Source organism: Alternaria arborescens (assembly GCF_004154835.1).
Source record: "Alternaria arborescens strain FERA 675 chromosome Unknown contig_4, whole genome shotgun sequence".
NCBI classification, from domain to species: Eukaryota; Fungi; Ascomycota; class Dothideomycetes; order Pleosporales; family Pleosporaceae; genus Alternaria; species Alternaria arborescens.
The window spans coordinates 1320737-1333709 of record NW_021167859.1 but is presented as its reverse complement, the minus strand read 5'-3'; the positions used below and the strand labels follow the sequence as shown (position 1 = coordinate 1333709).

The 12973-nt window shown below is 51.6% G+C and overlaps 4 protein-coding genes across 4 annotated transcripts; 3 read left to right on the top strand and 1 right to left on the bottom strand.

Moving 5' to 3' along the window:
- Window positions 1-492: 492 nt before the first annotated feature.
- Window positions 493-1825, top strand: AA0111_g2558 (hypothetical protein; the record flags this gene model as incomplete). Its single annotated transcript, XM_028648342.1, has 2 exons — window positions 493-715; window positions 768-1825. The coding sequence occupies 2 exons, from the start codon at window positions 493-495 to the stop codon at window positions 1823-1825; spliced, it is 1281 nt and encodes a 426-aa protein (XP_028510219.1).
- A 2307-nt stretch (window positions 1826-4132) lies between these two features.
- Window positions 4133-6055, top strand: AA0111_g2557 (hypothetical protein; the record flags this gene model as incomplete). The annotated part of the gene is made up of 1 exon (XM_028648341.1): window positions 4133-6055. The coding sequence occupies one exon, from the start codon at window positions 4133-4135 to the stop codon at window positions 6053-6055; it is 1923 nt and encodes a 640-aa protein (XP_028510226.1).
- Window positions 6056-9276: 3221 nt separating this feature from the next.
- On the bottom strand, window positions 9277-10846 carry AA0111_g2556 (Flotillin-like protein 1; the record flags this gene model as incomplete). Its single annotated transcript, XM_028648340.1, has 2 exons — window positions 9277-10361; window positions 10414-10846. 2 exons carry the CDS (start codon window positions 10844-10846, stop codon window positions 9277-9279), a joined length of 1518 nt encoding a protein of 505 aa, XP_028510225.1.
- A 1171-nt stretch (window positions 10847-12017) lies between these two features.
- AA0111_g2555 (hypothetical protein) lies at window positions 12018-12713 on the top strand (the record flags this gene model as incomplete). The annotated part of the gene is made up of 1 exon (XM_028648339.1): window positions 12018-12713. One exon carries the CDS (start codon window positions 12018-12020, stop codon window positions 12711-12713), a length of 696 nt encoding a protein of 231 aa, XP_028510228.1.
- Window positions 12714-12973: the final 260 nt, after the last annotated feature.

The window sequence follows — 12973 nt, the reverse complement described above, 5'->3', positions numbered from 1 at the left end:
GCACGCAAGGAATCCCAAAAGTCTTAGCGCGGATCCACTCATAGCGGCCCTCCGCGCCTCACAAGGTTAGCGAGCCATCGCCACCATCGCGAGGCTGCACGGCAGCGACTTCGAAGGGACTTCACCTTCCATCCAGGGGTAGCTTTCATGCAGTTCTGCTTCTATGCACGGTCAGCTCTGGCGGCTCCCGCTACGGCGGCTTGCTTGACAGGTGTCAGGCAACGCTTCAAGCGCAGGACTCCATAGCATAGCTGGTAGGACTTAGGTTGTATATAAGGCACAATGCCTTGCGCTGCATGGAAAAGTATCATCAGCATACATCTACGCACGTCTTTCATTCATCGTCTTTCGAGTCGTTCACTTCGTTATCCTTCTTTTCATCGTTCCTGGAGAATCGATAGGCCGGCCCACTTTCGTTATATATCCTACTAAGACCCTATTCTTGTTTATTATTCACGATCACGACCGAAAGAAACGATACAAGAATTCATCATGAAGAACTCCGTCATCGCTCTTACACTCATTGGTGTCGCGGCTGCCCGCCCGACCCTTATGACCAAGCGTGAGGTTCCTCAGGAACACGCTCACCGCAACGTTAACCTTGCTGTCAACGACCTGCTTCAGCAGAACAATCCGGACAACATTCAAGATAGTGTCTTTGCTCTCCTTGGAGCCAAGGCTGCTGCAGAGGGTGCCGGAGACATCGCCGATACGGGTAAGTTGTTTGCAACGCAGCATATAAGCTTCATCAAACTAACTACCAATAGACTGTCTTCAGCAAGCTGTAGCTGACCAGGCCTTCACCAATGCCAAGGAGGCTGGTGATGTCGCGGGCATGACCATGGCTCTCATCTACCGTACTTTGGAACGAAACACTGGCTCCGTCGGTCTGGCCTCTGCTCCTTGCCAATCCATCAAGGCCGTCAACCCTGAGATTGCTGCGCTCCAGCAGCATCAGGATCCTGCCAGTGATGGCGCCCAGGCACTCAACAAGCAGATTGCCGAAGAGCTCGCTCGCCAGATCGCCTCAGTCGGTGGTGATCCATCCATGGCCAACGAAGCTTCAACCTTCGCGCCTGGAGAGATTGGCGACCCGACCGGTGCCGGCAACACCTGCGACGTCGACACTGACGATGCAGGATGCATCAACACCCAGAACCTTCGTGTCGATGATCTCACCGAGGATGAGATTACTGCTGCGGTCGCTGGTGTCAGTGGAGCTGCTGGTAACGGCACTGCCGCAGCTGGTAATGCTGCTGCTGGCAACAACAACGCTGGTAACAACAATGCCAACGCTGGTAACAACAATGCCAACGCTGGTAACAATGCCAACGCCGGTAACAACGCCAATGCTGGTAACAACAACGCAAATGCTGGTAACAACAACGCAAATGCTGGTAACAACAACGCAAATGCTGGTAACAACAACGCAAATGCTGGTAACAACAACGCAAATGCTGGTAACAACAACAATGCTGCCGCTGGCAACGCTGCCTCCGGAAACGCTGCCTCCGGAAACGCTGCCTCAGGTAACGCTGCTGCCTCTGGTGCCGCCGCCTTCGGCAACTGCGACCCCACCATCACCTTTGGTATTCCTTCGGATGGCCGTCAGGAGGAGGCTTTCGAGCCCACTGATCTGAGCACCTTCAACCACGGGTCTGCTCAGAAGATTGACATCATCTCACAATTCATCTGCTCACAGATGTCCAACAAGTGCGACGTAGACGCAGCAGCTGTCAGCACCTGTGATGATGCTGCGTCTGCCGCTTCGGGACTGACAGGTCAGGCTGCTGCAGATGCGTTTAACTCGGCTCTTGGTCTTTAGATAGATGCTTATATGGGACGTGAACAGTAGGTGAGAATTGATGCAATGACATGGCTTGCACGATGGCAGAAACCTGTATGAAACAGACATTATACCATTCTTGACTTTCAAAAATTCAAAATATATGAACCTCATGGGACTTCTCCATTTGACTCAATGTTCTCTTCACAGGTTAATGCAATTTAACACAGATATGCCATTTTAACGCGCGGCGTAAACGTCGCAGAGCGTGACCTCATTAGCCGATTCGCTGATTATGCTCGATGATCGCCTCATGTCTTTCGGCAACGTGAGTGGGCTGCGATAATGTTCGCAAGCGCATGACGCCCCCGCATTCTCGACTATTGAAGATGTTGGATGCACATAGTAAGCCCATGGTCTTCCTAGAACGGGCTGCATTTTAGGCCTCGTGCTGTGTTGAGCGGCTGGAGCCACTTTGAGACCCTCAGGGCGCTCGGCAGTCTTTAATAAAGCAAAATCCAGCCAATGAAACATCAAAACCCAGAACTGTTGGTCGACAGTATTTCCGAATCGAGCAAGACACGTGCATATCGGGATAGCTAGATATTGGTGTGTGACGAGCTGCAGCCGATCCAGACCCTTTTCGCAGCCAAGCGCGGTATGCACATAACGTTGCGGCACACCAACTCCGGGCGGGCATAAAACGGGATCGAACTTGTCAGGGTCAATTCAACAGCGGCGCGGACAGCAAAGAACACAGTATTAGAGGGAAACAGGTTTTGATTGGGACGTGCCATATAGTGCGATGCACCAGAGGACTCGAAGCGTTGGCTATGGACCAGCCATGTAGTAATGACTCGTGCATTTGTTGTGTTGTAAAGCAGAGGCCCACGCTCCACTGTGGAGAAGAGGGTTAGAGTCGTAGCGAATTGGGGTTCTCCAGTGTGGCATTGGCCGTGCGTAGTGTGTCGCGTAGCGCATAGGTGGCAGGTTTCTGCTGGTCGTCGCTCGTTCAAGTCGACGACGGTGCAGAAGAAGTGTATGTGGTGAAGTGGGGAGGAAAAGCAAAAGACAACGGGGAGTGGCCGTTATGCGAGCGGCGAGACCGCCCACAAGCTTGCAGCGAGTTGGCAGCGGGAGACTGGATGGAAAAGTCGTGACATGTGTTCGTGCTTGCAGAAAAACAAGGCCTCTATGCAGGGGCCGCCGTCGAAAAGAGCGCCACGGTCAAGGTATGACTGCACAGACCATGGCAGCTTGGATGCGGTTAGGCCGGGAGAAATGAGCGCGTCGAAACGCGTCAGTTTCGTTATCGAGAGTCTGCGGCAACAGCTTCACGTGGTGTGTGGAAGCACAAGGGGCAGAGTAGTGCGCAGACCAAGGCACAGAAGCGCATGCCGCCTCATGTGGGCGACTTGAAAAAAAGTGTTGGACGAGAAGTGTTTGATTTTGTATGGGGCTCGGGGCACTTGGTGGGTTTGCAGAGGTTCTATCGACGATCTTGGTCTAAGCCCGTCCGCTGTCTCGCACTAGCCGGGCAGCAACCGTCAGCCGACTTTTGCGAACCTCACCGCACATCACCTTCACCATCACGACTTTCACGACCATCCCGAGCCGACCTCGCCCGTCGCACTCCCGTGCGCGCCACGCGACTTCCTGACGACCGTTTCCTTTACGTCTTTCACGAATCTTGACTTTCGCTTGCGCATTCCATGGACGCGGAATAAGGCGCCCACTTCCCTTCCGCCCACGCACCCGGACCGTTCACCGCGACCCACGACTCCCATATTTTGCCAAAAACCCGCCATCATCCACCTTTACGATAATCCACGCGTCTTCGCACCCGTCTCTGGACCTTTGCGCGTCGTCTTCGACTTTTGCTAATCGCGTTTTCGCCAGTTGCAAGCTGTTGTCGCGACTTGGAGCTACGCGCCATCCTCACCACAAGGACCACTTGTGCATTGTCCTCGGCTGTAGAGCTTCTGCAACACTGAAAACGCCCGTTGCCACTGCATCTAAAAGTGCGCGACGCCTTGCGATAGTACGCTCGCTTTATCAAGCCGCACTCGATCCTGATTGCACGTGTAACCTCCCTGCAGCCGCACTGTCGCGTTCGCACAGTACCAAACAGCTGCTGGGACCCGCGCCATATCGAACCTACCGCCCTGCATAATCAAACCAACCCGACAACAATCGGACCACGCTCCAACTGGATGCATTAATCGTTTGTCGTGCCTGAACTGTCGTGCCTCCTTGCACTTTCTTTGAGATTGACCTCTTGGTGTGGTCAAAGACGACCGTATCCTGAAACACCCGACATCCCGGTCATCTCAATACGTTAGCAACATGGACGCCGAACGCCCCAACCTATCTACTACTTTACCAAGGAACTTCATGTTCCATTACCGTGACGGCCCGGCTCCACAGACACCCGAGCCAGAGCCACAGCCCGAACAGCTGCAACCGCCGCCGCCGCCTCGACAAGTACTCAAGGTCCGTCGTCGCCGAGCCACCATGGCCTTGAACCACGACAGCATGGACGCAGTCATGGACCAGCAACCTATCCCAACCATTGAGGCCCCCGAGATCATGTCCGAAACTTCGAGCGATCTGCCACCATACTCACTGCCACAAAACGACGCGTTCCTGTCTCCAGGATTCGGCTTCAGTCGTATCCTCTCTCCGCCCAAGACTCCTGTTGCGCAGATGAGAACCATCAGCCACTACGAAGGACCTCAGGACTGGTCTGACGTCCCACATGTCAGTCAGAGTGAATCATCAAGCAGACCTACCTCTTCGTCGGGCTTCTCAGACTCGTCTGTCTCGTCGTGCGATAGCATTGGATCATTCATGTCGCGAAGCGGCAGCTGCACCAGTCTAGAAGACGAATCATCAGATCCCTTCGCGTTCTGCCCACTCACGAACAAGTCTCAACGTCCGGCCTTGCCTTCGATGGCTACCCCACAACCTCGCCCTGCTAAGAAGCTAAGATTGAGAGCATCCTTCAACCAAGAAATGGATCACCACTTGTGGATGACTTACATGAAGTATCTCCAAGATCCTACAGTGACGCCGTTCAAGGCTCTGCCGAGCACGACTCCCCCGAATGGAGTATGCCATCGCGTGGCGAGGATGGCCCGCAAGACCTGGAAGGGCCCAAAGCACACTCGCACTGGCCTGCACGCGACCCCACAATCCCACCCCCTGACTGGTACACCAAGTGCCCTAAGATCGATAAGGAGTGGCAACAACACACCTATCACTCTGTCAAGCAAGTCATCAACCCGCTTCCCTAGCGAGAAGCAATGTCGAAAGCGACTACGAGACTTGGCCAAGCAGAAGCCGACTCTGTCTGCACACTATCAGCGTATGCTTCGTCGATCGCCTTCGCCGCTACAATCCTCTCCTCCACCTGAGCCAGAGCCGCAACCGATGCAACCGATGCAACAGACGCAACCACAGCAACAAGAACAGCAACCGTTGTCCTCGCCGTTCGGCTCTGCTAGCTTTTCTACAAGGGACATGAATCTGTCGCTGGCTACAAGCACCGCAGCATCGATGCAGTTGGGTAACCCGTTGTCGCAACTTACCAAGGATATAACACCGAGACCGTCGCCGCGAACATGGTCAAGTGCGCGTTCTTCTGCTCACCAGAAGTCGCAGTCGCTCCATATCGGTCTGGGATTGGGCAACGTGCTAGGCTCACCATTCCATGCGAGGTCTGAGTCTACCAACAGCAAGATGAACCAGAGCAACGCGCGAACGTGGCACGCGCAGTCATCCTCTTCCCAAACACCACGTCTCGGCTCACCTTTTCAACTGCACGCGCCTCGACCCAAGTCGAGGGTGTTCAAGCGACGCGCGCTTCACAACAGCTTCGAAGATAGAGCACGGAACCGTGGAGAGAGCTTTGTCAACGAGATATTTGGGGCACCAGCCGAGTCAAGCCATCGTCGTGTAAGGAGCCGTGGCTTCAGCTTGGGCGACATGATGGAAGGTGCCCGGCGACTACCTCTAGTCAACGACCCGTCAGGGTTCAACCCGTTCGCACACGCCGGATCTGCTATGCCTAGCCCAGCTCAGACTTCGCCTGCCGTGCCAGCAGATGTTCAAAGTAAAGGTACTGTTCGACTAGGCTCACCATTCGTTGGTCGATCAAGTAATACCTTTCCTCGAGCGGCACTCTCGCATAGCTTCGAGCCTCCAGCTTCATTCGAACAGCGTTTCGCCGGCATGCCTAGCGACTCGGCACACCTATATCGATCGTAGAGCTCGATTGTTTTCTCTTCCGCTTAATCTATGCACCTAAGCATGGTTGCATCATCGGCGTTACGACCGACAGCCTCAAGCGTTGTCATTGCATACACTTGCCTTTTGGCTCACAGCCTAAACCTGCTTTCTGTTAAAAGCATTTCCTTTGTCTTGTCTATACCAACTTCGACCTTCTTCAGCGGCAGATCTCTGCACGTTGGATTGCTTCTTGGTTCATGTTCTCGACTTCTACTTCTTGGACATGATCATGTGGCTACATGTGTCTTCGATGAACTTCAATAATTTGGGTGTGGGAGACCGAGAGCGACGTTGGGTTCGGCATGGAAGGCCCTACAACAGACGACGTCCGACCAAACCTACGGCCTCGGCTTCCCCATCTCTTTTGCGTATCCAGGCATTCTTGCTCGGCTATAGCTTCCTCTCTTTATCAACCGACCATACAGATCGGTTTCTTATTTCCTAGTGTTCATGTCTTTCTCTTCTATCACGACGGACATGATGAACGTTACGAAGCGTGGGTGGGATATCGGCGCCAATCGGGTATGGAGTCTTCACGAATCTCAACGAATGTCTCGAAGCGTGAACGACTAATACCCAGTCTCTTGTCTTTCAGTGACATCTGCTTCGATATGGATTTGGTCCGAAGGAATGGATCGGCTGGATGAGTGATATAGCGGGGTTGACGGTTCGGAGAAGAGCCTAAACACTTTGGCAGATCAGCTGGTCCTTTCTGAAGGAATACAGATGCTTCGAGCAGATGAACTAGTAATGAATGAAATGGATGATTCAAATGAAAACCTTGGAAGAGTGTGAAGAAGAGACTGTGCGTTCCACCTAAGCCCCTCCCAGTGCACTGATCTCCGCACCGCCGTGCCGTAAAGTAGTTCCGTAACGTGAGCACAGGCGTCATCATGTCTGGTCTGTGCCTTCTGCCCATGATCCATGGTAGGCAATTAGCCCTAAGCCACGACGCGATGGACCCCCCTGCTGCACCGCATTCATTCTCTTTGATGAAAAGCAACAGCTGTTTCAACACACGGTATAGAACAAGAAGCCAATAAGTCCTGAATCTCTATCTGTGTACAGATGAGCCTGACTGGCGAAGACCATCTAACCATCTTCCGGCAGAAAAAAATAAAACATGCAGCAAGCGGATGGAACCAGCCCACAACACCAACCCCGAAGTTGAAGTTTCGCGGCCGCATGCACAATTAGCCCAGGCATTACGCCGAGGCCTAACGTTTTCCTCGCTGCCGTAGCTGTCCGGCCAGTCAGACAGTGCGAGCATAAGCCGTAGTACCCACTTGGGCTTATTGTGTGGAGAGTTGTGATGGAATTGTGTCGCACGTCGCGTGCCAAGTTTCTCAGCCCGTGCCCTTGTGCTGGTGCGACGCGTCGGAAGTAGATCATGTGCTACCGCGAACGCGTGAGACGTGTCAAAGGACGTGTTGACTGCGTAATAGTTGGTCCGGATGCGGTAAAGTCATGGTTTGGCATGGAGAGGGGCACCCTGAGAAGGATCCATCGCGTGCGTTGGTGACCTATCTAGTGCAGCGGCTGAGTTGCTTTTGGCAACTAGGGATAAGCCCTTTGGCAATGGTATTGGGTGCGGATGCTTATGCGTCTGCCGGTGAGCATGTATAGTAGACGCAGGCTTTACTAAACGCGTATATGGAGAAGCGGACCTCGCTTGCTGAGTGAGCTCGAGATCATCGGTCGCTGATGTTTATTCCCCTCATCACACAGCCCAACCCTGATAATCTCCGTTCGAGGCCCTTGTTTGCTTTAGTGTTCTCACGACACCATAACACGATACTGACGACACGCGTTGAAAAACTTCAGCCGTGGCCGGTTTCACGTTGAGGGGGCGGGGTGTGTGTGGAGACGCTGCATGCGGAAGGTTCGACGGATGATGATATTGGGCTGAACACTGGCGTCATCTTCAGTATTACCACGGCAACTGGGGCAAGCCTAAGGCGACGGATCGCCTTTGCAATATTGGAGACTGAACTAGATCTCACCGTCTTACGATCTTCTATGCGGGTAGTTATCTACCTATGCTTGGTCAGGATATTTTCTCCGTCGCTCCACGCGTTCGCGTTTATCCGAGGTCATTCGGCGCAGCCTTCGGATCCTCTATCGACATGGCAACTTCCATCTTACAAGCATGTCGACTGGTGAACTAATTGTTTGTTGCTTAGGATATCGTATCTCGGAAGCACCTAGGCCTGGCTGCTGTCTCTTAACGCACGCGAAACTCTGCCCGAGGTTTCCATGTTGGATGACCAAACGTACTGGACTCACAACCTACATTCGATGTATCACGCAGTACCTTCGAGTGCACCACCAGGATCCGAGTAGATACTCTTATTCTCATACGGTGTGCAAAAGAAAGCGACTGTTGATGAGTACTGAGATCTGGATTTGGCAAGCCATCGTGTTGCATGCGATGCCGGCTCCTCGGGACGTTGTCACACCGTTCGATACCACCAATATGCTCGTCGCAAAAATCTAACCGCACAGGACAAGGGATGTCCTATATGTGTGTAGTCGAGTACTCTAGCTTTTAGTAGCGAGCACACTTCTCCCGTGGAATTTGTACTAGCTCAGGCCAGTGCTTGAGGACTTTAGGCGGTGAGTCGTGCTGAACAGTCAATCCATATAGCATGCGGGGGTGTGGTAGATTCGAGATGTCCGAAAGAATCTGGAGCTGGCGTGGGAAGCTGCCCCTCAATATACGCATCGTGCTAAAGTGAGAGGTTCTGATGTTTCGATTATGCTCCTGTAGAGGATGCGTATTCTTCACTTCCATTTTACAATTTATTGCCTCCAGATCGTACCTCGGTAGACTAATTTCTTAACGACTGTCGTGCAATGTGGCTTTATATAATAAAAGACTACACAACGCATTAGATATTCGAGATGTATCTGTCATCAAGCTGGGTCTCTCTTTTGCATCACTGGGACTGTTCGCATCCAAGTATAGTAGTATGTTTTTATAGCATTGTACATTATGATAAGTCTATATTATGGTAAAAGCAACGGATCTTGGTCTAAGAAAAAGCAAATAGTACAACAACGTATCCCGAACTCCTAGCCGTGGCCAAGCCGGGGTATAGCAACTAATGACGTAGAAAAAGACACACTGACATCCACAGCCCACCTCTCGTTTGTGCAATCTGTCTCCGTTCATCAACAACGCCGGTCATGCCACCTCTCTATGAGGATATATCACTACCGTTCCTCAGATGCATCTTGCTCAAATCACCGTTCTGCTGAGGCATTTGCGCTAACCAGGTAGGTGGCGCCATACCAGTCTGATCATGAATAGTGCTGAGAAGAGGTGGCAGGCTCTGGAATAGGTTGCGAATAGGTGCCGACGGATCCGCCATGCCCTCACTACCCTGGCTGCCAGTGTTCCAGACATTGATCTTTGGTTGAAGTCCCTTGATAGCATTACCATTGGCTTGCGCAAGCTTCTCGTATGTGCCGTTGGTGAGCATGAGGTATTGCATGAGACCTTGAGGACCACCGAGAACATTTGCCATGTCGCCGTAGGCCTTGGCCATCGCGGAAAGACCTTCGGCCTCGCGCTGTTGGGTGATGAGGTGGGCTTGAGCTGCACGCTCCTGGGCGAAATATTCTGCTTCAGCTTGACGCTTGGAGACGATGAAGTTCGCCTCGGCTTCGCGCTCTTTCGCCTGGAAGTTTGCCTCAGCATCACGGAGTCGACGGAAAGCAGCAGCTTCAGCTTCGGCTTGCTGGCCATACTTGCTTGCATCTGCTGCCTTCTCTTGGGTGTACAGTTCTGCGTCAGCCTGCTGCTGAGAACTTTCCTTCTCAATCTTAGCCTGCACAACCTTGGTTGCTCGAAGACGTTCAAGCTCCATGAGTGCCCTCTTCTTCTCGACTTCCGTCTGCAGCTCCGCATCACGGCGTTCAGCTTCACGCTTAGCGTTGATTCGAGCAACATTGAGGTCGCGGCCAATCTCAATCTCCTTGTCGGTGAACTTTGCATCTGCTGTGGCCTTCTCGGCTTTACGTTCGGTTTCGAGGACGGCAGTCTGGGCGTGGATCTTGGCGACTTCTTGCTTTGTCTTTCCTTGCTTTTCAGCCTCTCCGACCTCACCTTGCATACGAGCATGGGCGACATCGACCTTAGCTTGGTTGAGAGCGCCCTCGTGCGCCTTGCGAGAAAGAAAAGCAAAGTACTCTGAACCTGGTGTGTCTTGTAGTTCCTTGACGTTGGCGTTGTAAATGCAAAGACCAAATTGGTCCAGCTCAGATTGCACTTGCTGAATTACTACTCGCAATTAGTGTCTGCCGTATAGGTAATCTGTAGATTTCGAGCTTACCTTTGTCCTTGAAGATCTTACGCTCACGGAAAAGTTCTTCCATAGTCATGGTGGAGACGATGCTTCGAGTCTCACCCTCAATAATACCTTTGACAATCTCTTGAACATGATTGCGACCCTCGGCAACTGAGACAACACCCTTAGCCGCTGTTTGAGTAGGACTGCCATCGCTTTCTCCAGTGAGCAATACGGCGTATTTCTCAAGAGCTTCAGGGCTATCTGCAGGGCCGATTGTGAAGACTGCTGGTAGAGCAAATTTAAGTTTCTCGATAGTCATAGCCTGGAGGGCCATGGAGAAGTCAAAGGGTGTAATCGAGATCTTCGAGACCTTTTGTAGGGGGTATACAAAAGCTTTCTTCTTAATTAAGACTTTCTCGATTCCTACACCCGTAATAACGAGGTAGGAATTCGGCTCTGCGACATGGTACCACATGCTGACGGCTGATTTTTGAAAAACTCAGATAATGCTGATGGTAGTCTTGATGGAGTTGGTGTCCAATATCGGAGGATAGTCGATGGAGGTTGAAACAGGTGGTGTAGTAAAGAGGAGTGATGCAGCCCTTATGAAAGATAGGAACCTCTACTCAGTAATATATATGAAGGCTTTGCGTGAGTTACGCGGTGCTGATAGAACCACGGTACCTAATGTGCTCGTAAAGGACTCAAGGTTGTACCGTACCAGAATTGAGGCTCGGGATGATGATGAACAGGTGTACTGAGGTGTATCAGGCAAAACAGGGGCCATATTGACTATTTTATACATCTCGAAGTCTTTGAGATAGTGTTTGCACATGCTGGCTTATCCGTGCAGCCGGCATGTAAAGGCGTTTTCGGTGACCATCTTCGTCTGGTGTTGGTGGAAACATATGCACAGACTATATGACTAATCCCAAAGAGGTTAATGCTTTCTGCCTTGCGCCACATAGCCTGCTACATGTGATCATCTCAGCCTTGGGCCTGAAGCGGCAGTTTGACTTTTGAGAGGCATAATTCCAGCACGGTGAGCGAAATAGGTGCGTCTATTTGCTGCGCAATGCATCGCTCAAAGAAAAGGACCGGTGAAGCGATCTTCAGGCTGGAAGTCAGGAACGCGCTGTGCAAACTGGGCGTTCCCAAGCCTCCGTCCCGAACTTGCTGGTTGAAGTTACTGTCTTCTATCTTATCGCATCCAAGACATTGTCTTCACTGCGCCAAGCTTCCCGGGCCGAACGCCTCGCGACCGTGCAGATGCATGCTTGTGATTCGCTTACCATAGGCGGCGCAGCGTAACACTGTGTCCTTATTCCCATGGCTTATAATGTCACGAGACTATACAGGTACCCTTTAGGACTAGTTAAGGCATCAGTATACGGGATTGAGGCAGGGCTGACTTCTAGAAATCTGCTAACCAGAGTATAGGTTTGCCGAGATCCGTAGATATCGATGAATGACTCTTCTGACTACCGCCACTGGAGCGGAAAACAGAAGTTTGGTAAAGAGAGCAAGTAACTGACCAAGGAACTCGAATCGCCGCAGAAATTCTGATGTCACAGCATCTACACTTCCACACCTCTACACATAGCGATACCTAGATAACCTTCATCTCTCAATCTCAAATCTCGACAATGTCTCGAAACGAAAAACAAGCCTCTCCTCCACCGTACTCAGAGTACAGCTCACCAGGGTCCACACGAGGTCAGACCATCCTCGATCAGTTAAGCACAACCCGCACACATCACATTCAATCCGTGATCGAAAGGCACGTCATTCCTCTAATCGAAGAACGCGCTACCTACGGCATCGCCCAAACAACCATCGCCATGCTCCCCTCCGATATACCTTTGCCCGCAGTGGAAGAGAAGTCTGAATACAGCTTCGATACTTCCGACTCCAAACCGGTAGAAGTAGTTGGTTTCTCATCAGAAGACGAGCCGAAAGTCGTGCGGTTAGAAGGCCAAATGAATCGGACAGAGTTTTGGAGACCGCAAGTCGTGATTGTAGAGTTGGAGCGTATGCTAAGCGAAAACCTGAATGCGAGCCAGGTTCTCAGGAGTCCCAGAGGGCATGGAAGAAGTGAAGCGGATAGTGCACAAAGGCATTCGAGGAGAGGGTTTCTCAGTAGGGTTATGCCATCGTTAGGGCCAGAGCTGCGCTCACCGAGCGGAAATCCCGAGGTTGGCGTGAAACAATTGGATCAAGTAAGAATGGTCGTGGTAAAAGCTAGATTGGAGGAGATTTGTCTGAGGACCGTAAGCGAGTTTGGCTTGTACGATACAATGTCGAAGCAGTGCGTCATCATCCGGGTAGATGCACGGTGTTGATTATCTTTCAAAGCCTGTAGACAAGATATTTAGTATTTAGTAAGGGATGATATGCGATCTTCTTACCATTTACTCGTTGGAGATGCAACACATACGAGGCGAGTACGTATTTACTTGAGGGCATCTAAGCAATACTCGTCACCTCGGACCTCATGCAATACTAAAGTAAGTGTCAATCATGCTGCATGTCAATGTATGTTTTTAGCAAATGCATTCAGCAGTTCTAAAGAGGAAAAAAATTGTAGCTTCGTACTGAATAC